This window comes from Meleagris gallopavo, chromosome 5, assembly GCF_905368555.1.
Source record: "Meleagris gallopavo chromosome 5, MGAL_WU_HG_1.1, whole genome shotgun sequence".
Taxonomy (NCBI): Eukaryota; Metazoa; Chordata; class Aves; order Galliformes; family Phasianidae; genus Meleagris; species Meleagris gallopavo.
The window spans coordinates 53,648,045-53,672,982 of record NC_139408.1 but is presented as its reverse complement, the minus strand read 5'-3'; the positions used below and the strand labels follow the sequence as shown (position 1 = coordinate 53,672,982).

The 24,938-nt window shown below is 41.9% G+C and overlaps 1 protein-coding gene across 3 annotated transcripts in view; it reads left to right on the top strand.

Moving 5' to 3' along the window:
- SYT16 (synaptotagmin 16) overlaps positions 1-24,938 on the top strand; it is a 98,764-nt gene that overhangs the window by 59,411 nt on the left and 14,415 nt on the right. For all 3 annotated transcript variants that reach the window (XM_085225797.1, XM_085225795.1, XM_085225796.1), the window contains 3 exons: positions 14,886-15,139; positions 18,879-19,322; positions 20,151-20,340. In XM_085225797.1, coding sequence (XP_085081923.1) covers positions 14,886-15,139; positions 18,879-19,322; positions 20,151-20,340 — 888 coding nt within the window. The remainder of the gene's footprint in view (positions 1-14,885; positions 15,140-18,878; positions 19,323-20,150; positions 20,341-24,938) is intronic.

Below are 24,938 nucleotides of genomic sequence, written 5' to 3'. Positions count from 1 at the left end.
GTGGCTGCTGAGAGTGTGGCTGCCAAATCTATCATTGCACATTTGGCTTAAGAGTTGGAAAAAAAACCCTAGCAGAGCAATAAGGCACTTCTAAAAGTAGTGCACTGCTAACGAAGGGGTAGAACAGGTCTGTTTCACAGCCTAGTTCTATTATAGAAAACCAGTAATAATGAAAAAAATGAGGAATAGCAATAAGCACACCATAAATACAGTGATCTTAATCTGCTTCTTCCTCAGGGCCCATGTCCTTTGCAAAAAAAAGTCAGTGACCACTAAGGTAGTGGTTTCAGCAACCACTGCTCTGAAAAGATATGGGGAGAGAGAAGCCAGGAGAGCTGAGTCTTCTGAATCAAACGGATCTATTTTTGCACAGTGAGTTCTGTGATTGAAGAGTCTCCCGAGCTGTCTGACACTGTTCATAACACTAGCGTAGCATATAGGTGAGCACTATACTTGAATTGCATGAAATCCGCGGAGGTTTTTTCTGTCAATTAGGCAATCTCAAAGCTAGCTAAAGTAAATTTTTTGACCTTAGAATGCTAGGAGGTTTGATGTCCTGATAGGAATCTTGTCTAGATGGCTAGATATCTCTCTTTAATGCATGTAAAGGGAGGCACACCTCTGAGGCTCTGGGAATTTTAAAACTAGAGAGCAGTATTGCATTTACTTATCTTGGCCTCCAGCTATACAGGGGTCATTGATTTTTGCCAGTAATTGCTGTAGTGGAAGAAATTATTCTTTCTGCATTACGTGAACACTCCTGACCTCAGTAAACGACCCTTCATACAGCTAGGAATTCCTAGGCAAGACGTGAGTTTTCATTAGGTCCTGTAGTCCCATGTAGCAAAATAGACCCATAAGAAAAATATGTTACTAGTGTGGTAAATCAAACTTCAGTGTGAACTTGAAGCTAAAATAGATAGATGGCCTGTTTCCATTTTTGAAAATCCTAAGTGCTGATGTATTTTATTATCTGTCTGGCTATGGAGCCAGCCAGTGCTCCAGCCAGAATGTAGCCCTATAAAATCAGTGCCTGCACTCCAAGCAGGACGTTTAAAGAGGCTACACTAAATTGACAGCAGCACTAGCGCTGAGTGAAGGAAAGCAAAGAGAGATAGTGGACAAAAGCATTTCACAGAAAATACTCCTGGTTGCTCAAGTGGGAGAAAGCATAACGTGACTGGGGATATGCATCTGGGATCTGAAGGATATGATAAGATTTCTGAAGTGAAGTGCAGACGTGAGTTTGCATCGAATGCTTTCTCTATGTAAGACTCAGAATTGCTTAGAAAGTACTTGTGTGCAGACTTCTGTCCTTGTGAAGCTGGCACCACGGTCCTTTCTGTATTTAAATTACTAATTTGCAGCTGTGTCTTTCAGGGGTTCAAATTTTGGTGGCTTGAATTTTCACCAAGTTCCTTGTCTAGGAGGCAAGGCTTCCTCCTGTCCAGTTTCCTAAGGGGCGTGAGGGGTGTTACTCTCTTTAGGATTATCTGTCATCTGTGCTTGCCATCTAGAAAGTTGCATAAGCTGTATGGTAAAAGGTTTATTTAAAAAGGAAGAAATAGATGTCGCCATTCAGCACAGTTGCAGAACAAATTGTGTGTGAGCGTGTGTGTGTTTGTGCATGTATTTTCTAATCCACTTTTGCTAAGTGGCATCCTCTTCCCACTCCCCATATGGCAGTTGCAACTCTGTCTTCCTCTGGGAAGGTTGTTTAGGGCTCAGGAGGCTTCATTTGCCAATAAACAGGATCTTGGCAGCATCTGGCAAGTGCTGCCTCTCCTAGATACCCTGCCTCCTCACCTTCCATCTCCTACTACGGGTGAGGCAGGTGTGAATGATCTCACTGCACTGTGCTGGAGGTTACATGCAGGCATACTAGCAGCACTCTGTGCAGAGCTCAAGCATAGTATTTCTGTGAGCTGATGCAAACAGTAGTACTTTTTGTCTTTTTACGTTTGCAGTCATTGCTTGTTTAGCCTGCTTTGTACAAGGCTGCTCATGCAAACCCACGACTGCAGGCAAATGCTTGCAGAAGTGAATGACTGTTAGGACTGCTGAAAGCATGGATAATCCTTCTCTATTTCTTCCTAGCCTCTTTGTACTGCATTCATATGAAGTTATGTGAGATAAGTTCACCCTTCCAAAAGGTGAGCTGATGGTGGCCCTTGTCTATTGCCAGAGATAGGGGTTTAGGTATGAATATCTTTTTCCCAGTTAATTTCAGGCTTTTGTAATGACCTGTTGGTAGCAGGCATCATCTTGGGTGGCCTAATAGTTTCCTGAAACACAACCATAGTAACCAAGGGAAAAAACTGAAATGAAAGTAAAGGGGGCAGATTGAAGTCATGGAGGAAAAAATGTGCAGTTTTATAAGTGGCAAATGGGTGCATTGTGCCAGCGGGGATCTTCTGGGTAATGAGGAAGATGTGGTTGAGCTGTACCTCTGCAGATGCTGTTTGCATGGTTCTCATGCAGTTACCTCTGATTTAGGGATGTTTTGTCAACACCAATTTGTAGAGCAATCATGAAAGACTTAGGTTGAATCTCCAACCAGTCCATAGCAAAGCCTGTAGAAAATCCTTTGAAGTAACTGATTTTTAATCAGTGATGCTCTCATGCCTTTCGCTCTCCACCAAAAAGTTCCCTAACACTCAGGCAAGCGTTCCCTGTCTGGAACTTGGCATTGGTGCACGATGAAGCATCCCTGGAAGCACTGTACTGGGCGTGTGTGAGTGGCCACACAAACAGTGTGCTCAGAGACAGTGCGTTCCTCAGGCTCAGGGAGTGTGAAGACCATACAGTGTATACATAGCAGCTTAATCCATGTGGGAGTGTTCTCCAGCAAGTAGTTTGAGAGTTATGGTGCTGGAGAGAAATCTCCTGAGTTTGGATTAATGAGAGCACTGAGATTTGCTGAAGCTCTGTGTCACAGGGTCGATTTTGGGGTCTAGACCTCTTACTGTAAGTAATACACCGTAGCTATTAAGCCGTTGGGCTTGGGAGTCATTTTGCAGTTGTCAGTAGCTAGCTATTTTGTAATTATCAGATAAAAAGCTGTGACTGAGATGTGCTGTCTTTCCTGGGTCAGAAGTTATGCTACTTCCCATGCCTGGCTTCACGGGCACACTGCTGTATGCTGCCTTGAATTAGCTCCTCACTTCACTTAATTGTTATGTGTCCCTTCCTTATTGCTTTTAAATCAGGTGAGCCTTCCACAAATTGCCCAGAGAGATTATTGATGTCTCATCCCTGGAGATATGCAAGGCCAGGTTAGATGGGACCCTGGGCAATCTGTCCTAGTGTTTGATCGGCATCCCAGCCTGTGGCACGGAGGTTGGAACTTGATGAACCTTGAGGTCTCTTCCAAGCCAAGCCATTCTATGATTCCACATGATCACTAATGCTGAAGCAAGGGGAAACAGGGATAAAGAAGGAGGACAAAATTATCTGCTTTGGGTGACAGCGTTGGTTGCAAATGCATGAGAATTTTGTTACACCACATCCTTGCCTACTGCTGCTACCCAGGACTGTGATTTTTCCCAGGAAAATGAAGGTGTTATAACAGTGATACAAGGGGGCTGTGATAAATCAACCTTGTGGTAGCAAACAGAAAGTCTCAATTAGAAAAAACAGTGGAAAAATAAATGTCTGCCTTGTTGCAATGCAGTAGTTATCCGTAGCAATCCCAAACAAATCTCTTTGCGAAGGAGTTGATTTCCACCCTGTTAATCAGCAAACAAAGACTTGTGGGTGTGAAGCTGATGGTTACGCATTGAGTGCAACGAATGGCCTGTAATCAGCATGCATGTGCTGGATCTGCTTCTGAGTGTGGCACAGAGAAACTGAGCAGTCTTGGCTCTCCTGGGCACCCCCTTGGCCAACTTGATTTCTGTGAGGAGCCAGTGCCACTTTAGATGAATGTCCTTATAGTTTGTACAGAGACAAAGTAGCTCTTGCATTAGAATTAGTGCCAAGCCAAATAAAAGAGATGAGTGATGGGGGAGCTGAAGGAGTCCCACCTGTTGGAGTACGAAGACTACTAAGAAAGACATCATGGGAATAATGCTTATAAAAAGAGAAGGTTACTTTTTTTTAGAAAGAAAGGACAGTGTTTCCTAAAACATTGGTTACGGGGACCTGCACTTTTAGTTTCTTGGTCTTAAGACCATCCAGTTCCAACCCCCTGCTATAGGAAGGAGCACATCCCTCTAAAGCAGGTTGCTCACAGCCCCGTGCAGCCTGGCCTTGAATGCTTCCAGGGAGGGGGCATTCACAGCCTCACTGGGCAACCTGTTCCAGTGTCTCACCACCCTCACAATAAAGAATTTCTCGTTTAAATCTACTCTCTTCCAGTTTAAAACCATTTTCCCCTCACCCTGTCACTACCTGCCCTGATAAAAAGTCCCTCCCCAGCTTTCCTGTTTGCCCCCTTCAGGTACTCGAAGGCCACTATAAGATCCCCCCAGTGCCTTCTGTTTGCCAGGCTGAAAAGCCCTCGCTCTCTCAGCCTGTCCTTGCAGGGGAGGTGCTCTAGCCCTCTGACCATCTTTGTGGCCCTTCTCTGGATCTGCTTTAACAACTCCATTCTGGTGCAAGCAAAGCATCTGCAGTTGAAAGAGACTTTCCTGCCTTTGCAGCAACATATCATTTTCAAGCAGCCTGACCAAGGGGTGTGCATTGACTCATGGGTGCAGCTGTGCCCACACCACAGGGGTTTCTGGCATGGCAGCAGCTTCTACAGCATGCAGTCCTTTGTCTTCCACCTCTCCGGAAGTCCTGGGCCTGTGCTAATAAATCCCAGTGACACAAATGAAGCCTGACTCATGCTTGCCCCACATGTGGAACATAAAGTAGATGCTTCTTGGCTGCCATTTCCTTTTGCTACGGAAGAACCTTAGGCAACAAAGTGAGAGTTAGCTTGAAGCTGAATCTCATGTTCCTATTTTTAAAACCAAATTTTGGAGTAGGAAAAAGGCAATAGGAAAAGATGTTGATTTTCATGCTGTTTTCTGTGGGCAGCTCTCTATTTCTTTGCACAGCAGCATGTAGAATTGGAGTTTATTGCTCTGACTGCTGTATTGTTTGGCTATGGAAGTGCTTGATGGTCAGAACCAATTACTGCAATTGGTCTTTTTTCTGATTACCCCTTGACTTTTCTGTTTGCTTTCTGCTTTCTATTGGAAATTTCCCCTGGTCTGAAAGCTGCCAAATGCTGGTTCTCCATGTGCGTGGACCGTGTGAGGATGAGGTGGATGATTCTGCTGTATGAACAGGCGGCTTTTTGGTGACTGGACTGCACCTTCAAATAGTTTTGACATAAATGAAGATAAGGGTGCCCTAGTCCCTCATCAAATCCATAGATCAGGCAGTTGCATTGCTCTGTGCTTTGATTTGAAGCCCAAGGTCAGCTGGTTGATACCAAGAATGACAACACGCTAGACTGAAGATGCTGTGCAAATCAGAGCTGTAGTTAGACAGAAATTGGTAGTGGGAGCTCCATGTGCACCATATGTTCTTCAGTAAAAGGTTCCTCCTCTGATCTGAGAAACTTCAACAAACCCATTGTTAGAAGCAAGCCTTACAGTTTGCCAGAAAAGAAGGCCTTTTCATTACTCTGTGTGCAGCTCCAGGTTTTGCTGAGTTAGAAACCAGTGCAGACTTCTGTTTCTCTGTCATCCTGATCATGAAAATTTTAGGATCAGGCTTCTGTGACTGCTTCTGTAATAGCAAAGAACACAGCACAGAGAGCTCCTGGGATCCTCCAAGTGAATGCAGTATGCATAGATGTGCTGATGTTTTCTCGGTTATGTGATCAAATACCTTTTTTTTTATAGCACTTCTGCTTCCTTCAGGGCTTGGTAGTTCTCCCATTGAAGTTTTAATTGGTTTCAGTAAAACAGAATCAAAAACTTCAGGAAAAAAAAAAGTGGACACACAAAGGGTAGCATTAAATGTATAGGAAAGCAGAAATTTGTTTTCATTACTTATCCACAATCACTGTATTTTTGTTTTGTTTTTTGTTTTTTAACATTCAGGCAGACAGGATGCATGTGGTACATCTATATTTTACACCTACACTGTATTTTATTTAGTAACTTATTTTCTTGGATCAGCTTTGAGCGAATGGTAAGCTATTGTTTATACTTGGTAATGCTGCAGAGAATTCTTGAATTATTTATTTCATGCAGTTTAGCTTAGTGTGTCTGGATGCTTGTAAGCTAACTTTGTAACTGATAGGGTGTGTGAAATTTCTGGATAAGTACTGGTAGTTTGAAATACCTTGCTAGAAAAAAAGGTCACCCTTTTTCCTCCCCCACTGTCATCTCTGGAGAAAACGCAAAAACCAAAACCAACTCACATGCATCCTTAAAAGTGGTGGGAAGTTGATTTATAAAACAGATACTGCATAGAAGTAATTGAGTTGACGTTGCTAGAAATATGTATATGCTACTCAACATCTGCAGATCTCAAGATGTATTCATTATCTTTCCAGAATTTAGATTGTAATTATGGGTCCTTTTTTAAGTTTCCATGGTGATATAGAAAATGCTTCCCCCTTGTCCTTTCCTAATCAGGACACTTGTATATTTGAATGGTGAATGTTTTTCTCTCCCCTGGGTGAAGTTAGTTTTATTAATATAGAGATATTAAGCTGACATGAAGCTGTCTGCTGCTCGGGCACAGATTCAACAGCAGACGTATCAAGAATTTACTACAGATTCCCCAGTGCCGGCTGTTTAATTAGCCTGTATGCTTCCAAATGCAAGTAAGAAACAGCATTTAGTCTTGTAACAAGTGGTGCAGTCACGCTTTGGGGATTTGTAAAGTTGGAGTCAAAGTTAAGAGGCTAATAGTCTATAAAAGCTGGCCGAATTCCTCCCTTTACTCAAGCAAGATGCAGTAGATGAATTCACTGGATGGTAACTTGACACTTAGTTTGGCTCAATACAATCTTCTGCTTATTAAAACAAAACAAAAAAATAATTTTCTTTTAAAAATAATGTTTCTGAGCTCCATGGAAAAAATCAATGAAGCAGTGGTTGTCACAGCCGAATTAAAGCTGCGGTTGAATTGCTAACTTTAGAGTTTTGCTACTGATTTACAAAGGAATCCTCCTGGTTTTGTTGCAGAACATTGGTATCTCTCTTCTCTCTTGCACTGCTCAATGTTAAATGGCTAAAATACTCCACAGGTAGGAATCCTAAGAAGTAGCACTGGATTTTCAAACAGTCTGGAAGTTCAAAGGGAACCCAGTGCATGATGAGTACAGGTTGTATATCCATCCCTGTGCTGCAGAGCATGCAAGTGCATTACAGTTTTTCTTTAGGAACTGCCTTATTTGTAATTCTTTTCTTCAAGGAGCTCCTGATTCATTCTTGCTGTGTTTGCCACGGTCACATTTTAGCAGCAGCTGTACCACACTTGCTCTATGGCTCCAAAACAAGAAAAGCTCCCTTTGCCCTCCCGCTTCCCAAAAGAGAGAAAATTAGTGGTATTTTTTGCAGACAGCTCAAACTTTTAAGTTTTGGTCTGAATTTATCCCACTTCTGAAATAAGGCTGCCACAGTGCTTGTGCATCCAGGATCTTCATGTTGAATGTTTTCTAGAAAATGGAGAAAGACATGGTGTATTTATTCAAGAAGATTTACCTAGGATTTTTGGCAAACTGAGTGTAAACCAGACTTTTGTTTAAAATTTTATTTTGTGCCTTAAGTGCTCAGAAGATATTCATGTGTAAGTAGAGTTTACCAGCTTTTCCTGAGCATTTAAATTAATTTTGCAGAGGCAGTGAATTGACTACACAGTTGGCTGAAAAGGAGCATGTAGTTTTATGTCTCCTGATTATTTGGGCAGATTTAGGCCATAGGGTTGCTACAACTTGAAATAACTTTTATTTAAAGCAATTTCAAAGAAACTTATATTTAAAAATTAAATAATTTTTACAATAGCTGGTCACCAACCATTTACAAACTGATGTCCTAAAACCATTTTTTTAAATCGGAATAGGAATGTTTAGCTGTAGTGGTAATGCAGTGGCACAGCTACCCAAGGAGGTGGTGGGGTGACCGTGGCTGTAGATGTTTAAGAATAGTGGAGATGTGGCACTGAGAGAGGTGGGCAGTGGGCATGGTGGGATGGGCTGGTGGTTGGACTGGGCGATCTTAATGGCCTTTTCCAGTCTTAATGATTGTGTGATTCTTCTGGGCTGTGGCTGAGTGCAGTTTGTCCTGGTACTGCCTTGCTCAGTTCTTCTGCCCAAGGAGCTGTGTGCTGACCTCAGAGTGGCAGCAGGAGGGCTTATGGAGCGGTGGATACCATTGTCATCAAGTTTACATTTCAGGATTTAATAGACCTAACACTGTGTAAAAGCAGGATCCTGCTTCTTTGCTGGAAGCCACGTGGTTGTCATGAGATAGGAAGTGAAAAAGTTGCTTTTTGTCCCAAACCAGCCCGTGTCACTGCAGTGCTCATTTGTTCAGCTGCTTGGATTTGCCATGGCGATTATCAAAGTGAATCTTGGCAACCATTATTGTACACTTCATGCTGAAGAGCAGCAGCAAATCGACCACTAGACATCTGGCTTGTTCACACACACTTGCACAAACACACTCACACTGACCACTCTGTCCCCACTGCCCCCACTACACCACTGTGTGCCAGCGGGTCAGAACATTGTGCTGCCGGGCTCCCTCCCTGCTGATGGTGGGGGGATCAGCAAAATGCCTCTGCATCTCACCCTGACAAAGCAAGGCCAAGTATATTTAGTGTGTTCCGAACCCTCTTTCCCCATCTGGCAGCTATTTTGACACTAATGAGGGTGCAGTCATCTTGTATTCGAAACACGTGTTGGTAGTAGGAGGGGAAGGGCGTTCATGGCGATGTGCTCAAATGCGTATCTTCACTTTTAAAGGTTACAATTTACATTGGTCTCCTGAGTTCCTCTGCTGCTGGCAGATGGAGTCAGCAGTGCCTGTTAGCCGTGTGCTCTATCTGTGTGCTTGTGGCCTTACCCAGAGAGCAGGTCACATCTGAGTTGCTTTCTCTGCACAAAAGAAGTTCCCTCTCCACCTTAGGGAGAGAAGAAAGGGAGTGGAAGAGTAAGAAAGTTTTCAAGCCCTTTGCTGACTACTTTGTCATTGCATGTGCTAATGATTTTATAAGTGGTTCTGTGTGTACACTGTGTCCTACTCTGTTCCGCTCTGTTAAATGCTTGCATTTAAAAAAATAATGACACACAGAATGGATCAAGGTCTAACAGTTCATAACTGTTGCAGATACGATATAACATCCAGAGGTTTTTCTGAGGTTTGAAGAAGCAGTTCCACATCAAGTTCATTCCTCATCTTCCCCAAACCCTTGCTCCCTTTTTGTCCCCAGAAGGCTGTCTGGGAGCTAGGAGTATGCCATATCATCCAGCTTCTTGGCTTAGAGCAAGACTATCTCAATCCCAAGTTGTTATTCTTTCTCAGTAACAGTTATGGGGTGGACAAAGAACTGACAGCATCCTCAGATGGCGATGATGAGGTGATTTAGCAGCTTGAAACGTGTGTGTCATGCTCACAAAGTTTTTGATCAGGAATATCTGAAAAAGCAACATAAGCGGGCATGAAGCATAGTCCCACATTCAACCACTTGCTCTCCAGCCTTTAGGAGCAAGATACAGAGATATCTGTTGTGATTTTGCTTTCTTTCTTACTAAACTTGTTTTCCTGATTGGTTACTTGCAGCTCAATTCTGAAATAGTTGGAGAGAGTAGAGTCTGGATCCAAGCTGTGCTGAAGTTTATGAAGATCTTTCCAATCAAAGTCTGTTGGTTTTGAGTTCTGGCTCATAACCCACATGGATTTTCTTGGATTTTATTGCCAGTTTTGCCAACATAATGACTGCAGGACTTTATTCTAATAATCTGTTTTAATCTGTGCCATTCAAGTCAAGCCTTTTAGCAAAAGCCTTTTACAACAGCTTTGCAAACACAAGGTGAACAGTGAATGAATTGTGCTATATCATTTGCCAGCACATACGCCAAATGTCAGGCAATGACAGAAACTGAAAATTTATGGCACAGAAGGGAAGAATTTTATGATCTTCTATGGACTAATGTAATGACTCTTCTATACAAACAAAGATGGAATGCATTTAAAAATGTAGCTACTTAGAAAATTGGCCCGAACACATGGATAAATTCATTAGAGGGAAGAGCTGTGAAAGTGCCCTCTGGTTTTAGTTCCATAGAACGCCTTACTTTTGAAATACAATTGCTTGATTTTAATACACCCTCTGAACATTTCAAGATACGGCCCTCCACTGAATTCTTCTGGCACAACATGGTGCAGAGGTGCTCTTATTTTCAGGGTTAATACTAATGCTATTTAAATAGCTGTTCAGAAATTAGATTCAGCCACATGTTGAGACTTGCTTTCGCTAAGGACGTTCAATTCAAAATTAGACTTTTCATTATGAACTAATGCCTGTATACTGATGTCCTTGAGTATGTCAGGTCTCTTCAAATTGATAATTTTGTTTTTATGGAATCAGAAACCTACCACAGACTTAGACAGAAGGAGAAATTGAGTGTCCTGGGGAGCCTTGATAAGCTTTTCTCCCACTCAGCCTTGGCATGCAAAGTCTTCTCAGATCATGTTCTTAAACAAAATTTCCATTGACCCTCTGTTTTTGTTATGAACGTTGTCATGATCTGCACTTTGGACTTGTTTAGCCTGAGCTTTTCAACTGTTAAAAATCTTTGTAGTAACCTGGATAGAGCTTGAGAAGAGGAGCATGAACTGTAGGAAGGATGGAGTTGCAGGATGCTGTGGGGAGCTGAATGGCTTGAATGCCAGCTCTGCCCACAGCTTCTTTGCAAATCACCCTATTAATAAAGAGCCTGCTTTAGTTCTGGAATCATGGAGTCGTTTTGTGCTATTACCCAGCATGTGGTAAATTAAACAATCTTGGCCTGATTGCATTATGTAACTTGAAATTTAAGATCCTTTTTCTCTTTGAGCCCTAAAATTTACAGGCCATTTTTGTTTAGATTAATTGTAATTAGATAATAGTTCTGCTTCTTTGAGGCTCTTCTGGGAAGGTTTTTTTAGCACCTTGATGACTAACCTCAAAATAAGCAAAGGGCTCCTCTCAGTCTCCCTGTGTCTGGTGTGGCTCAATGCAAGGGAGACTGTGGTGCTGAGGTACTGAGAAGTGGCTTGGCATGGGGCTCTAGCAAAGGCCAGTCAAGAGAAGTATAATGTGAGGGCAGATGTGTTTCAATCCCACTGACTCACATCTGCTCTTCTGTCTGTCTTTCAGGAAGAGATATTGGCATAGGTTGCACAGAAAGCAGGTGGTGTCCCGTTCCTGGAGGCACCCAAGGTCAGGCTGGATGGGCTGTGAGCACCTGATGGAGCTGTGGGTGTCCTTGTTCATTGCAGGGGGCTTGGGCCAGATGGCCTTTGTAGGTCTCTTCCAACTCAGATGATTCTATGAAAATCACTGCTTATAGGATTTCTAGTCCAGAAGCACCAAGTTCTATCCTGAAATCTTTCCCTTGTCTTGACTGTGCTTGACTTAAACAAGCTTGCAAGTTCCCTTGCTTGCTTATGTTCAGTCTAGAAGCAGGGATGAAGTTTCTTTCATTTTTGAAAATCACAGAAAGAGACAGGCTTTTTTTTTTTTTTTTTTCTTTTTCTTTTTGGTAAAATCACAGCAATTTGTTGCAGTCCACAGAGCAAACATCACCTTGGTCAATGCAAGTAACAGCCACACATTAAACTTTTCACCTCAGTGCTTCCTTCTGGTTAATAAATTATTTGGTATTCATTTAGCAAGGTCTGCTGGACTTCATCTTCTAACTCTGACAGTGCACTATGCACTTCAGGAACCATTGAGGTCTCTCAGGATGTTTCTTTAGCATATTGTAGTACATAGAACTGAGAGATTGTGCATCGTTGAAAAAGAAGAAAGGTATTTTAGCTTCAACTAACAATTTATCTGCTAATTTCAATATTGGCAGTATTTCAGTATTGCACATGCTGAACTTTCCATATATCATAAGAGGAATGCTTCCATATCCCAGTACCTATTAGGGTTCTGTTCCCTGCTGTCATTGGTGAGGCTCATCCATTCATCTGGCCAAGTTCCTTGTTTCTTCATAGCCAACCCTGAACAGAGCCCTTCCCGATTCTGTGGTGATGGATGTTCCCTGGTGTGCTCCTGGTCTCTGTTACGACTTGTGGCATGTGACACAGCAGGGAACAGTGGTGGGACAGGACTGAAAAACCCACACTCTTTTAGTATACAGTGCTATCTGCCCTTAATTGTAGAATAGACCTCTATTGCTCTGTGGGGACCCCTGGCTAATTAAAACTGAAATAGTTTGATAAGTCTCTCTTGGCATATATCCCTGATACTGAGCTGTTTATTCATGTCAGGTATTCGTAAGACAGTTGACATTTTCTTCCTTAAAGTTCTCTCAAGTAAATTACAGGCGTTTTACTGCTGTGACCTTTTCCCTTACATGAGCAACTTTTGTTTTGACCATTTTTTGTGTGAATATAATGCTAAAACCAATGTAATTGGAGACATACAGTTTTTCTCTTCTGTACAGCTGGGCTATTACCTGTAACGATTCTCCAATACTGGTATTTGTAAGTGATTATCGCTTACCAAACTACTTTAAATTTATAGAAAAAAGCCAGACTGTTTCACTAAATGGTTGCGGTGAATCACCTTTTCCCTTCCTCTCTCTGAATACTACATTTGCTTTCCTAACACATTCATTTTGTGTCTGAGTCCCAGGGAAATGGCTTGCTCTATTAATACATTTCTGGAGTTTTCCTGTTATGAATAGCCTTTTATGGCTTTAATGTAGTTTTTGAAAATTCCTCCATTATTGATCTAGATATTATCCCAGCAGGAGTCAAAACCGCAAGACAATTGTGTGAGGATGATTTCTTACTACAGTAGCATTTTATTCTGAAAGCCTGCTGTGTGGTGTGTGCTTTGATGGATGACCCACTGTTTAAAATGTGTATTAGACGTTGGCTTGCTAATTAAATGCCTTAAGGAGCGCCTGTACCCATTCACTCTCAGTAAATTTGTGTATGTGGAATTTCCGTTGTCTTATTCCTTGCATTGCTCTGTTTACTTGTTTCTGTTTTTTGACACCATAGAGAAAATGGGAGTAATAGCAAAAAAATGGCTTTCTACTTTCGCTTGAGCTTCAGCTTGGGGCAGAGGGGAGAGGATGAGAGCTCTTGGTTTCAGGACTAGGTCTGCCAGATGGGGGATGAGGAGAAGAAGAGGTGGACTGTGCATTGTAGAAGGGAATGAGAAGAGCATTCACCTGACATTGAGAGATCAGATCCCTCATTCTTCTGAAGGACCATCTCCTACATCTCAGAGCTGCACCGTAATTATAAAACTGTGAGGTGCTCTCGAACTGCTCTGTTGAAGTACCCATGCTTGAGGCATTTTGTTGGGAGGGAGCAGGTGAAACTCTTCATGGGCAGATGGAAGGGAACAAGTTCTCCTAGTTATTAATGGAAAGAGCAGCCAAGAAGGGTGACAAGGGCTTCTGCCTACCTCCAAGAAATGGTTCCTGAGTCATTATTCTCCATTCTGTTTGTTTGTTTTGTTTTTGTGGGGCTGGTATGAATCACTAACAATATATTTGTTCCGAGGGCCAAGCACTGAATTTCTACTCATACGGGTTTGGACTTTTTGTTCCAGACAGTGGGATGTGGAGAGAATGAAAATGTTGGTTAATCTAAACCAAAACAGAGTAATTGTTTTCTATTTAATGCAGTAGTTATTACTATTATTTAAAGATTTGAGTTGGAGGAGAAATTTGAAAAAAATATTGTTCATGAGAACAAACATTTAAATCCCAAGTATTTTTGAATCTGTTCCAATTACTTTCATCATCTGTCTGGAAGTGCAGCTTTTTCCCATTCACTGTAACTGCTCCTAGCTTACTTGAAAGCAATAGAGGCAGAACCTGGCTCTTCGTGTTCCTAAAGCAAGGCTTGGCATCGCATTCATTGGAAGGAGAAAGGTTTTCTTCTACAAGTGTTTGCAGAACACATTCAAGGCCAAATCACAATGTTATTTTCTTCTGTGTTCCTGCCCGTGTAATTACCTGTGTCACTCCACACAGAGTGCTCTCCTTGATGCCTTGGAATAAAGTGCTCCGTGTTCAAAACAGAGGTTTTGATGGCACAGATGAGGAACCTGTTGTGATTTGCACAAAATGAGATCGTTTTGTTCTCATTTATAAACTTTCCTTTAGACCATAAAGTAAATGTTAAGGGCCAGATGAATTAAAACTAACAAAAGTAGGCAAGGAAGTTAGGGAATGCATCTCTTAAGCTCTCAGGGATGAGCAATGGGGTTGTGGTGGTACTTTTACCTCTGCAAAACTCCTTTTCTTACCAGCACCACCCCCTTGGCCATGCTGACTTCTGCCTTTTCCTCTTTCTCCTGAGTGAAAGGATGTTGCTGATACCTGTTCCTGTCATTTGTCCAATCTGCGTTTCCATGTAAGTGATTGCTTGGGGGCCACAAAGCAGCACCAAGGCTCTAGAACACCTGAAGCAGTCCTTTGACTTGCATTTTGTGGTTAACCTCTTCAAGAAAAGGAAGCTGGTTTCTCTGTTCAGGATGTGGAGAGTGAGGAACAGCCATGTCCACTCCATCAAAGCTGATACATACAAGATTTATTGCTAGTCCAGTGCTGCAGTGCTCCTAAGAGAAGCTGCCTCTGCCATACAGTAGCATGGACAAAAAAAAAAAATAAAATAAGAGAGAGATGTTTTGGGAGGGAGAGAGTGAGGAATTCATTCTAATCCCTCTGAAATTGTTTTCTTACTGAAAATTGTTAGATCTGGATGGACTAAGCCAACTGAGTTACCAAGACATCCTATCCTGTCATGGAAATGACCATATATCTGTTGATTCAAGAACAAGGGAGTGCAGGAGTGCCGGGCAGCATTCAGGGCCTAGGATGGAGTCCAGCACTGCTGATGGCTTCAGCCAGCAAGCCGCAGAAGGATGTTTGGAATTGGAGGCAGCATTTACCAACCAGGGATTTGAAGGAAATGATGCTACTGACAGCTCATCAGCTTGGAGCCCTGAGGTACAGTGAACTGTCATTTATTACATGTGATGTAAGATTCTGAATGGTACTGGTGGTTTCTATAATTTGGACAGCATCTGGAAAGCTGGAGGCAACTGGTGGGGTGTCTGGGACTTGACAAAGTGACCATCATTGTGGTCTCCATTGATACTGGGCATCTTTCCAAGGTAAGAGGGAGCACAAGGGTAGAGAGCTCTTTGGCTTTCCCTTAGTTCTACTCCTTTGTTTTTGAAGCCTCAGGAAAACATTAGAATTTAAGACATTGTGAATGTCTGATGACTTAGCAACCTCCTTGTCTCTCACATTCTTTCTGCGTGATGTGTTTGGTTTTCTTATTATTTTACCACAAGATTAAATTTCTGAAAAAACATCAGCCTGCATCAGGCATATTGAAAGAACAGCACAAAGGTCACGTCTTCTTCCCGAGTTAAAGGAGTCTGCTCTTCAGCTGTGGAAATTAATGCTTCCATACTTGGAACAACAAGGCTTTAAGAAAAGGGTTCCCTTCCTCAGAGCATGCAACTGGTTAAAGAGTTGGAGAACCACTCCTCAGCGCCCAAGCTCCGGCCTTAAAGGACATTTTGAATAGCATTTTGGTTTGCTGCACAACCAGTCCCACAGAGTACTATACAACACACAGGAACTCTGAGCAGTGGCAGCTTTGACCTCTCTTCGCTGTGTGCCTGACATGCTGTGTTTGTCTGCTCATCTGAGGCTCATTTCTCCTTCTCTGCATTTGACAAATATTCCCTTGGTATATGTCTGTTGCAGTGTCTCAAATGTCCTCCACTTGAATTTCTTTGGAATACTTCTCTTGATTTACTCCTGGTATGTAGATTTTAAAAATGCAAACAGTGATTATAGCATCAGGGGGCACGTATCCCCAAGTCCCAATTTATCTTCTATGAGCAGCTTCTCATCCAAAGGTATTGTGTGGATTAATGAAAGACTTTTTATTGCAGGAACTAAATGTTCTGACATGCCAGAAATGTTCAAGTGCTATTATGCTCCATTCAAAGCACCTCTCTTTAGAGACAAAAATGATAATTTTATGCCCCTACAGTGGAGCCACAAGTACCATTTCAAGCCTAGTCCATAATTAGCTGCTCTCACAGGTTTCCCTAGCAGAAATGGACTTCTTTTACTTAGTGAAATGGATGTTGGCTCTGTCCTGAGTGACTGGGTTACACACATAGTATAACTGGGTTGGCATCACAACAACAGTGCTGGGAGGAGGGAAAAAAGAAATTCAGGTGAGGTTCTACACCCCTTGGATTCCAGTTTAACCATTTGCATAGCCAGTACATTCACAAAACACTCCCGGCCCTAGGCAGAGTTCCAGAAGCCAGTGGCTGTTTTGTTAAGACTTCTGCAGAAAGAAGATTAAGCATCTGAAAGCTTTGTGGGCTGAAAACCCACAGTGAGTGCCAGATAGCACAGATCTCTCTGAAGGCATCAGCCCAAATGCCACAGTCTGGCATTTCTCTTTTCCTATCTTCCTCCAATGTAAGCAGTTTTCTTTGCAGTGGATATGGCCACAGCTATTGTAATAGATTTGAGATTTCATAGAATCAGAGAGTATCCTGAGTTGGAAGGGATCCATAAGGGCCATCAGGTCCAACTCCTGGCTCCATGCAGCAGGACCACCTCAAATCCAAACCCTGTGTCTGAGTGCGTTGTCCAGATGCTTCTTGAGCTCCAGCAGCTTGAGGCCATGCCCGTTGCCCTGGGAAGCCTGTGCCATGCCCAGTCACCTTCTAGTATGCAATCTGAACCCCCTTGATAGCCAAATCTTTTTTAACCATTCTGTGTAAGACTGAATACCTGACCTACAGTCTGCTTTTCAGGCAGCCAGAAGATGAGACACTCAGCCTGGTTGGGGCAGGAAAGTATCTCTTGGCTTTTTCTACCTGTGGGCTTATGATCGTGCATGGGTATTCACATTCTTCAGCTCAGACATGTAGATGAAAGCAGTTATGCTGCAAGTGTAGTTTTCTCTACACTTTGGTAGCAGTTCTCAATTGTGTCTTGATTCCATCTTCTTAACAGCAAATGCACAGATGAAAGTGAGGAGGGATGAACTTGCAAAGAGAAAAGTGAATCAAGTGCAGTTCCATTACATTTCCTTCTTAAATATTATTTCAACAAACAGACAGAAATAACTTTGACAGCTACATAGCAGCACTTACATCTGCATAACATCGCATTCTCTCCTGGCAACCTGGCCTGCCTTGTGTTTTTGTCTTTGAAACCTGCTTATTCAGAAAGGCATGTTTACGGGCAAGCAAGTCATTCTGTGTACTGACCAAGAGGTGATACTTCTCTCTTTGGCATTACAATTGCAAGATGTATGACAGCAGGTCTCCATCATTGTACAGAAATGGACTTCTGTATCCAGATATGCGAATCCCTCAAACATCGATACAAATATGAGAAGCTGAAGCTCTGCACATCATGGTAGATGAATCTGAACACTTGAAAAGTAGATTAACAGGAAATAGATGTCAATTTTGAGATTTGTTTGAGGTCTTGTTTGAGACAGCCTACCCTAGAAACTTCTCAAGGGAATTACATCAGAAGTCTTATGGCCCATCAGCTGTACTCTGAACAATGAGATTCCTATGTTGAGAAGAAGCGTTACTTGAAATGCAAAGGAAGATAAATGTTTGAGGAGGAGGGTGACTCAGACTGCTAGTGACAGGCCTTAATTCACCTTCAGGCTATTAACTGGAAATCTTTCCCTAGTACAGTGTATACTCATGTTTAAATACAAATCATCGATCACTATAGCAACCCCTTTATCACTTGAAGCACATTCTAGCTCTGAGATAACAAGCACTTTTGAACAGAAAGGCGCACGCCCACTCATCAAAAGGTAAGGTGAGCATCTGTGTTTTTTATTTTCTTCTATCAAGATGATTCTTGCTTTAAAAGTAGATAAAAGATTGTGTGTGAATTGGTCTGCATTTTTGTTCTCTATTTTGAATTTTTATTCTGAACATTTTAGTATCCATAGTGCACAGAAGGTACAGATGCATCTCTTGGGAGACTTAAAAAATGAATAAAGGATCAATATGTATTTAATCAGACAGTTTCTCTTGATTATGATTACTTTAGCTGCAGGAAAAATATTGAGAGAGAGAGTAGCATCTAGAAATGGAATTTCCATTCTGCAACAAATTTGGTTATTTTGATTTCCCTTTCCATCAAAGTGAACACAGTGCTTAAAGGTTTGATTATCCTACAGAACAAAATGCCCAAAAAGTTATCAGGTTTGATTGAATTTTTTTTTATTTCAGTAATGTAAAGTAAATGAATAAATCCATGTATATTCAAGTAATAGGTTGCAACATTTTTAACCACATGAAACCAAAGAGTTTTATTAATGCCTCAAAATAAGTGTGAATGAAAAACCCCAACTTTTGGACTAGTTTTTTCCCTGTGAACAGTTTTTTGCTAAATTAGCAGTCTTTTGCTAAACATTTAAATATTGATGAAACTCTTTGTTGGAAATGTTTCCAAGTGCTGTTGCTTACTAGATTGTATGGGGAATATTACACAGAATCAGGCAATTAACTAGCATTGGCCTCTCTGGGAAAAGTGGGATCCTTATTTTCCAGAGAAACTGCCTATGTTTGCAAGCACAAGTGAGGTCATCAACATTTTTTAAATAGAGTTGGGATCACAGAGGCAGTTGAACTCCAGTGAAGGTTTTTTTTTTTCTTCCTTCTCTTTGCAGGAGGCTGATGAGGTGAACAATGAACCAGCTCATCACAGTGCTTATCAGCCCGTTTGTAAATGCGGTGATCTTGATGTCATTTTCAGTTATAAAGCCTCAAGTCAAAAGCTCATAGTTACTGTCTTGGAGGTCAGGGGCATCCCAGACAAAGACCGCAGTGGTGTGAACACTTGGCAAGTGCACACAGTATTGATGCCTAGCAAGAAACAGAGGGGTAAGACAAGTGTTCAGAGAGGACCCATCCCCGTGTTCAAGGATAATATTACCTTTAGTAAGCTGGAGCCACATGAGTTAGGTGGCCATGCTGTCCGTTTCCGCCTCTATGCTGTGCACAAGGTGATTGGAGAGAAGATGATGGGAGAGCAATTGTTCTACCTGAGCAACATCAGCCAGGAAGAGGAAGTGAAGGTGACGTTGGTCTTGGAACCAAGGAGTAATTTGACCGTAAGTTTGAGGAAGGAAATTTGGAGTCCATAAAATTGTTCCTTTGGAGAATGGGGATTGGCTATACTTAGTATCTTTAATTCAGGCTAATTGACTTAATTTCAACAAGAACAGTAGTTCTTCTGCGCCATTATGTCGATGGAGCTGTATTACTGCCAATTCAAAGGCTACTTCATTTGGTACTAACTCCAAGCTTGTGGATCTTTGCACTGAACAGTTTTCATGTTACCAGAAATACTTACTGATGTTCCTTTGCATGGCAGATTGGAGAGGTAGGTCAAGGGAGGAGGAAATGGCTGTGCTTCTTCATAGCCTTCCATGCACATCACAGTTGTATGGCTACACTGATCAATTTGTGCAGAGGAGCTCTGACATGATGTCTACAAGAAGAGGTGATGCACAGAAAATGAATGAAAGATGATACATTGGGTGAGAAGGGGATACAGTGTACATTGTGGTTCAAGGAAGGAAATTTAGAAAATGCACAGTACGTGACCAAAAGAAATCCAAACTGTGCAAAATGCATTTCATCCAAAAGCCATTTTTAAGGAGATTTACTGTGCTTTTAATGCATTGGGATATATGCTTATCTCGCAGGCTTTAATTTGCACTAGTAATAACATGTTGCACAGAGTTCCTCATCTTTAAAGAGAAGGTTCAGAGATATGTTTTTGTAAAAGTGATGCTTTAATTCTTTTTGTGCCTTATTCATTCTTAGTCATTGCCATTTTGTAAGTGTGATCTTACTAAACAAGGCCACAAAATATAAACCAAAGGGAGGGTGGTGGTAAACATTCTGATGAGACTTTCAGTGCTCTTTCCCTGCAGAGTGCAGACTCTCAGCTTAGTCTGTCAGCAATCTCTCACAGTGATAGCGCTTCTTCAACACAGTCCCTGTCTCATGGAGGGGTGCCAGAGCTGCTTGTGGGCTTGTCATACAATGCAACTACGGGGCGGCTGTCAGTGGAGATGATCAAAGGCAGTCATTTCCGAAACCTCGCAATTAATAGGCCACCTGGTAAGTACTTTCACTGCTATTAAATAACACCACTGAGTCAAAATTTGCTTTTTATTTTCTTCCCTTGGATATTCAATTATGTCATTTCCTTACAGAGTATCTGATTGAAAATTAAAAGCACTATTTCAAATGTGTGCGCTGGTAAACTTTGCAGTGTAAGTGGATGCAATCATATGAAGAGGCAGCTGACACGACGGTAATACCATAGTGCCTCTTTTACTGCATATATCTTTACAACATCTGATTATGGCAGAATTGCTGTGATATCCAAAGCACAGAGTAATTCCTAACAAATTCATAAAAAGAAAGAAGCACTTTTCAAGTGATTGTATGTTGCCATGTGACATGCACATCAGTACAGAACGGACATTGAAGTGCTGGAGCAGGTCCAAAGAAGGGCAGCAAAGCTTGTGAAGGGTTTGGAGAAGATGCTCCATGAGGAGAGACTGAAGGAACTGGGGCTGTTTAGTCTGGGGTTTAGTGTGGGGAAAAGGAGGCTGAAGGGAGACCTTATTGCTCTCTTCAAATACCTGAAAGGCGATTGCAGCGAGAGTGGGGTTGGTCTCTTCTCACTGGTGACAGGACAAGGGGAAATGGCCTCAAGTTTTGACAGTGTAAGTTTAGGTTGGATGTCAGGAAAAACTTCTTTACAGAAAGAGTTGTCAAGCACTGGAATCGGCTCCCAGGGAGGTGGTTGAGTCACCATCCCTGAATGTGTTTAAAAATTGTCTGGATGTGGTGCTCAGGGACATGGTTTAGTGGAGGGTTGTTAGAGTTAGGGTAGTATGGTTGGACTTGTAGTTGTTGTTGGACTTGATGATCTTGAAGGTCTTTTCCAACCTGAACAATTCTATGATTCTATTATGGCCCTATGCAGAGGCCCTGCTTGGTGCTGTTAGATGGCCCTTTCCAAGGGCTGTACTTTCAGTCTCCTTGCTGTGGGCTGGGCTCTGGGTGACCTGGTTCTTTTGGCCCTTTGGGGATCTTACTATTCTGAATTCTTGGTAGCCACATAAAAAAGTCTTTTGTAGAAAGAAAAAACAAAGTTTTGTTCCTGTATCTAATCAGTTGAGCTCCCTTCCTCCATAACTCAAAGGAAAAAGTGAAGATTGCATTACAATAGATTTGGTTAGTGCTAGAGCTGTAGTAAGTGCTTTACAAACTTAGTGGATGGATGGTGCTAATGTCTGTGATATAAATGGGATCATGCAATCAGTGTTGCCTTTTTGGTTTGTGCCTCTCACTCAGGGTTTGAATGGCAGCTCTGTGTTCATCTCATATTGTTCTATTGCCTGCTGGCTGAAACCAGCAGAGAATGGCAGTTTGGAGTAGCATTTTTTGTTTGCTGCTGTGTTTGTTTTTTGGGATCTAGTTGTCTCTGTGTCAAAGGTAACAACCTTTGACAGCTTCTGGCACTCACTGCATTTGATGTAGTATCTTCATCTTGCAAAATGCTTAGATTGCTTTTGCAAGATGCTGTGCTGATTGTCCCAGAGCTAGCAAATATTTGTGTAATATTTCAGTATGCAGACATGAAAGCTTAAGTTTTGACTGAACTGCATCAGTACTTTAGTATATTCCAGAAGTAATCTGACCATGTGAACAGCCAGTCCTTCAAGAATTAAGGGCAAGTCTGTGCAACAGTGAAACACTTGACCTCAGTCTGTGTAGCCCTAGTTAGTTTCATTGGCTGTAACATGGTAGATCTCCATGGGATTTACTTGAAGGAATGGTACTGTTTGCATTTGTGTTTTATTAAAAGTTTCAAGTCAGAGTGGTTCTAGCCAATTTAAAGAAAAGGTAGGCTAAGTCTACTTTCATTCTTAAATAAAAGTAGTCCCAGTGTAGGTCCAAGTTAATTTGCTCTGGTTTTTCTGCTGTATTTTTACACATCTGCCTGTGGTCTTGGAGTTTTGTCACATAACTGCCTGAAGGGCAGGATTATGCAGCACTTCAGTTTCTGTATCAGGCCCTGCAAAAGTCTAGTATCTAGCTGAATCAGGAAGCTGTAATGCCCCACACTTTCCCAGTAAATGAAATGCTTGCACTGCAAAGAACTTGAATAATAGGTGTCCAGTTTTCTACCTACAATATAATGATCAAATGACTGGCATTTGTTGGTATTATTGTGAAGAATGTCTTTCCAGGTGCTTATGGGATAGCACTGCATGTTGCAGTAAGTTGAGCAACCCTTTAATTCATTGTCTGGGTGCTGCGTAATTGTGTCTATCCTGGGCCTCTTGGATGGGGTTTGGCAGATTAATCATGTGCACATAAGTTTGCTATCAGCGTGGGTTACCTGCCTTGGTTAGATGTCCCATTCAGTTTTTCAGCTGATGGGCACACAGAAAAACAGTAGGTTGGTTGACAGCATCTTTAAGGCTGATAAGCATTCTGTGTATTTATTGATAAGAAGAGAACAGGTCCAGTGTGTGAGGAAAGAAGGCAATCTTTGAAGGAGTTTCTGTTTTAAATTCTGTCTGAATTTTCTGCTTTCTGTGTCTGTGGGGCTTCAGATAAGCCTTGTTAAATCAGTCCGATAAGCTAGCTAAAGTCCTCTGTCAGCCACCCAAACTAATATTCCTGACAGTGGAAAAATAACAAATTTTTCCTATCTTTGATATTAAGTCCATCTTGAGTTTGCCCTTTGCATCTGTTCTGTACGCAGATCAACTACAGCATTATCAAGCCTGCAGTGTGTCTGTGTTAGGTCTGCTATTAGGTGAAATTCATCGGTTGTTATAGAGAGATTCTGAATCTATCACAATCTGCTTTTACTCAGTGTTTTTTTCTGCATTCTGCATTGCACTTCTGCACCTGCAGAGAGCCCAGTAGCGTGATGAATGCAAAGAGGAAGACCCAGTGAAGCAGAAATGGAAAAAAAAGCTTAAAAGAAGGAAGAAAGTCAGCACTTGTCTCACATGCTGGAGTAGCATTTCACTGATAACTCCTGCAGACACTGCAGAGGAGTGCTGTGAGGTCTGATTGTCTCTGTCTGAAACATGCTGCCTGAGTGAGATGCTCAATAAATAGCCCTTGTGTTTTCTCATATGCATCCTAACTAGAGAATGATTTACTTCTTCAAAGTATCATGGGGATTTCAGACGTAACAGTGATTCAAGGCATTTAAATACCAAGCTCAAGCTGCTACGGTTGGCAGTTATTTATTGTAAGACTGAGAGAGTCTGTGGGCAGAATCCATCTCCGTTTCCCACCCCTGCATGCACAGAGCCCATACAGTACCATTGTGTGGTCCACTTGTAGCCCAGTGCATTTAGCATTGTCTGCTGCTTACTGCTGCAGCTATGGGGAATGACAGGAGCATCTTACATTATTGCAAATTCTCCAGTTGTGCTCTTTTCCCACCTTGACCCTCTTCTCTGCCACCTGGGGTCTTGCACAGGTGAGCTCAACATTTTCTCCGGTGTGTGTGCATGTTCCCTCGGCATCCTTGCACAGGGATTTTACTGTGCAGAAGAGGGAGCTGGTGATTCAAGGTCTTAAAGACTGCAGAGGTGACAAGTAATTTCTGGAGAGTGAAAGGAATGCTGGAGGTGGGAGATTGTGCATCTCTCTCCTTTTTTTCTTGGCACATCTTATGGGATGCAGAGGATTGAACTAAGTCAGATATCAAAATCATGGGTGCTTACATGGGTAGTAGCTGGGTTAGGGGACAACAGCTGGGCAGCTTACAGGCACTTATATCTTCCAGGCAGTCTTCTCTTCAAATCACGTATGTGAAATGTAAGGACAGCTTGGTCAAGGATAAAAATTCAGGCATTGTTCTGGGAAACGTGTGGAGCTGCAGGTCTGAGTCCACAGCTCCTAACCATGTGAATACGTCCATTATCACTCTGAGCACTTAAAAGCACTCAGAAGAATGGTAGCAGCATTGGACTATATGGTAGCAGCACTCCGCTGTAAATTGGTAGCATCTGCCAAAAAGCCTCGTGCAAAAAAGCATCTAGAGGTTTGTCAAATGTGAGCAGCCCAGATATTTTAACACTCAGTGACATATGTATTGTGCACCTCATTCCCTCTGGTTCTTGTTCAAGCCATTCACCTGTTTTATCATTTCATAGAGATTTGCATTTTGATCTTAGAAGAACAAACCCCAGCATGTTCATTTAAAGACTGTTTATTATAAAGAAAGTAAACAAGAGAAGTGTGCAGTGCTGGCAGACACATCTTTAAAAATCTGTAACTGATTACAGATTGTTTGCATGTTATAGTAGTAATATGGGATTGTAGTGTTCATAGGGGTCATTTGCATTAGTCAGTGTATAAACACACAATGGAGGGATGGTCTGTGCCCACATGGTGTTTAACCTTCATCAGCTGCTCTGGGTGCAGCTCTCTTTCCTCTAATCCAGCCTTTGTTTTTTCCCCTTTCGCATTTATTTTGGGGTTTAGGTCTGTATGTAATGTGATTTGAGAAGGGCTATTGTAAAAAGATATTCCCTTGTCTAAGAAAAGTCCTCCAAGCTTTTCGGCAACTGCAGAATTAATCACACATAATAATTACATCCATACGTGATTATTATTATATCAGTAGCGTATTAACCCCATTAAGCAAGTACAATAACACTTAACTCTGG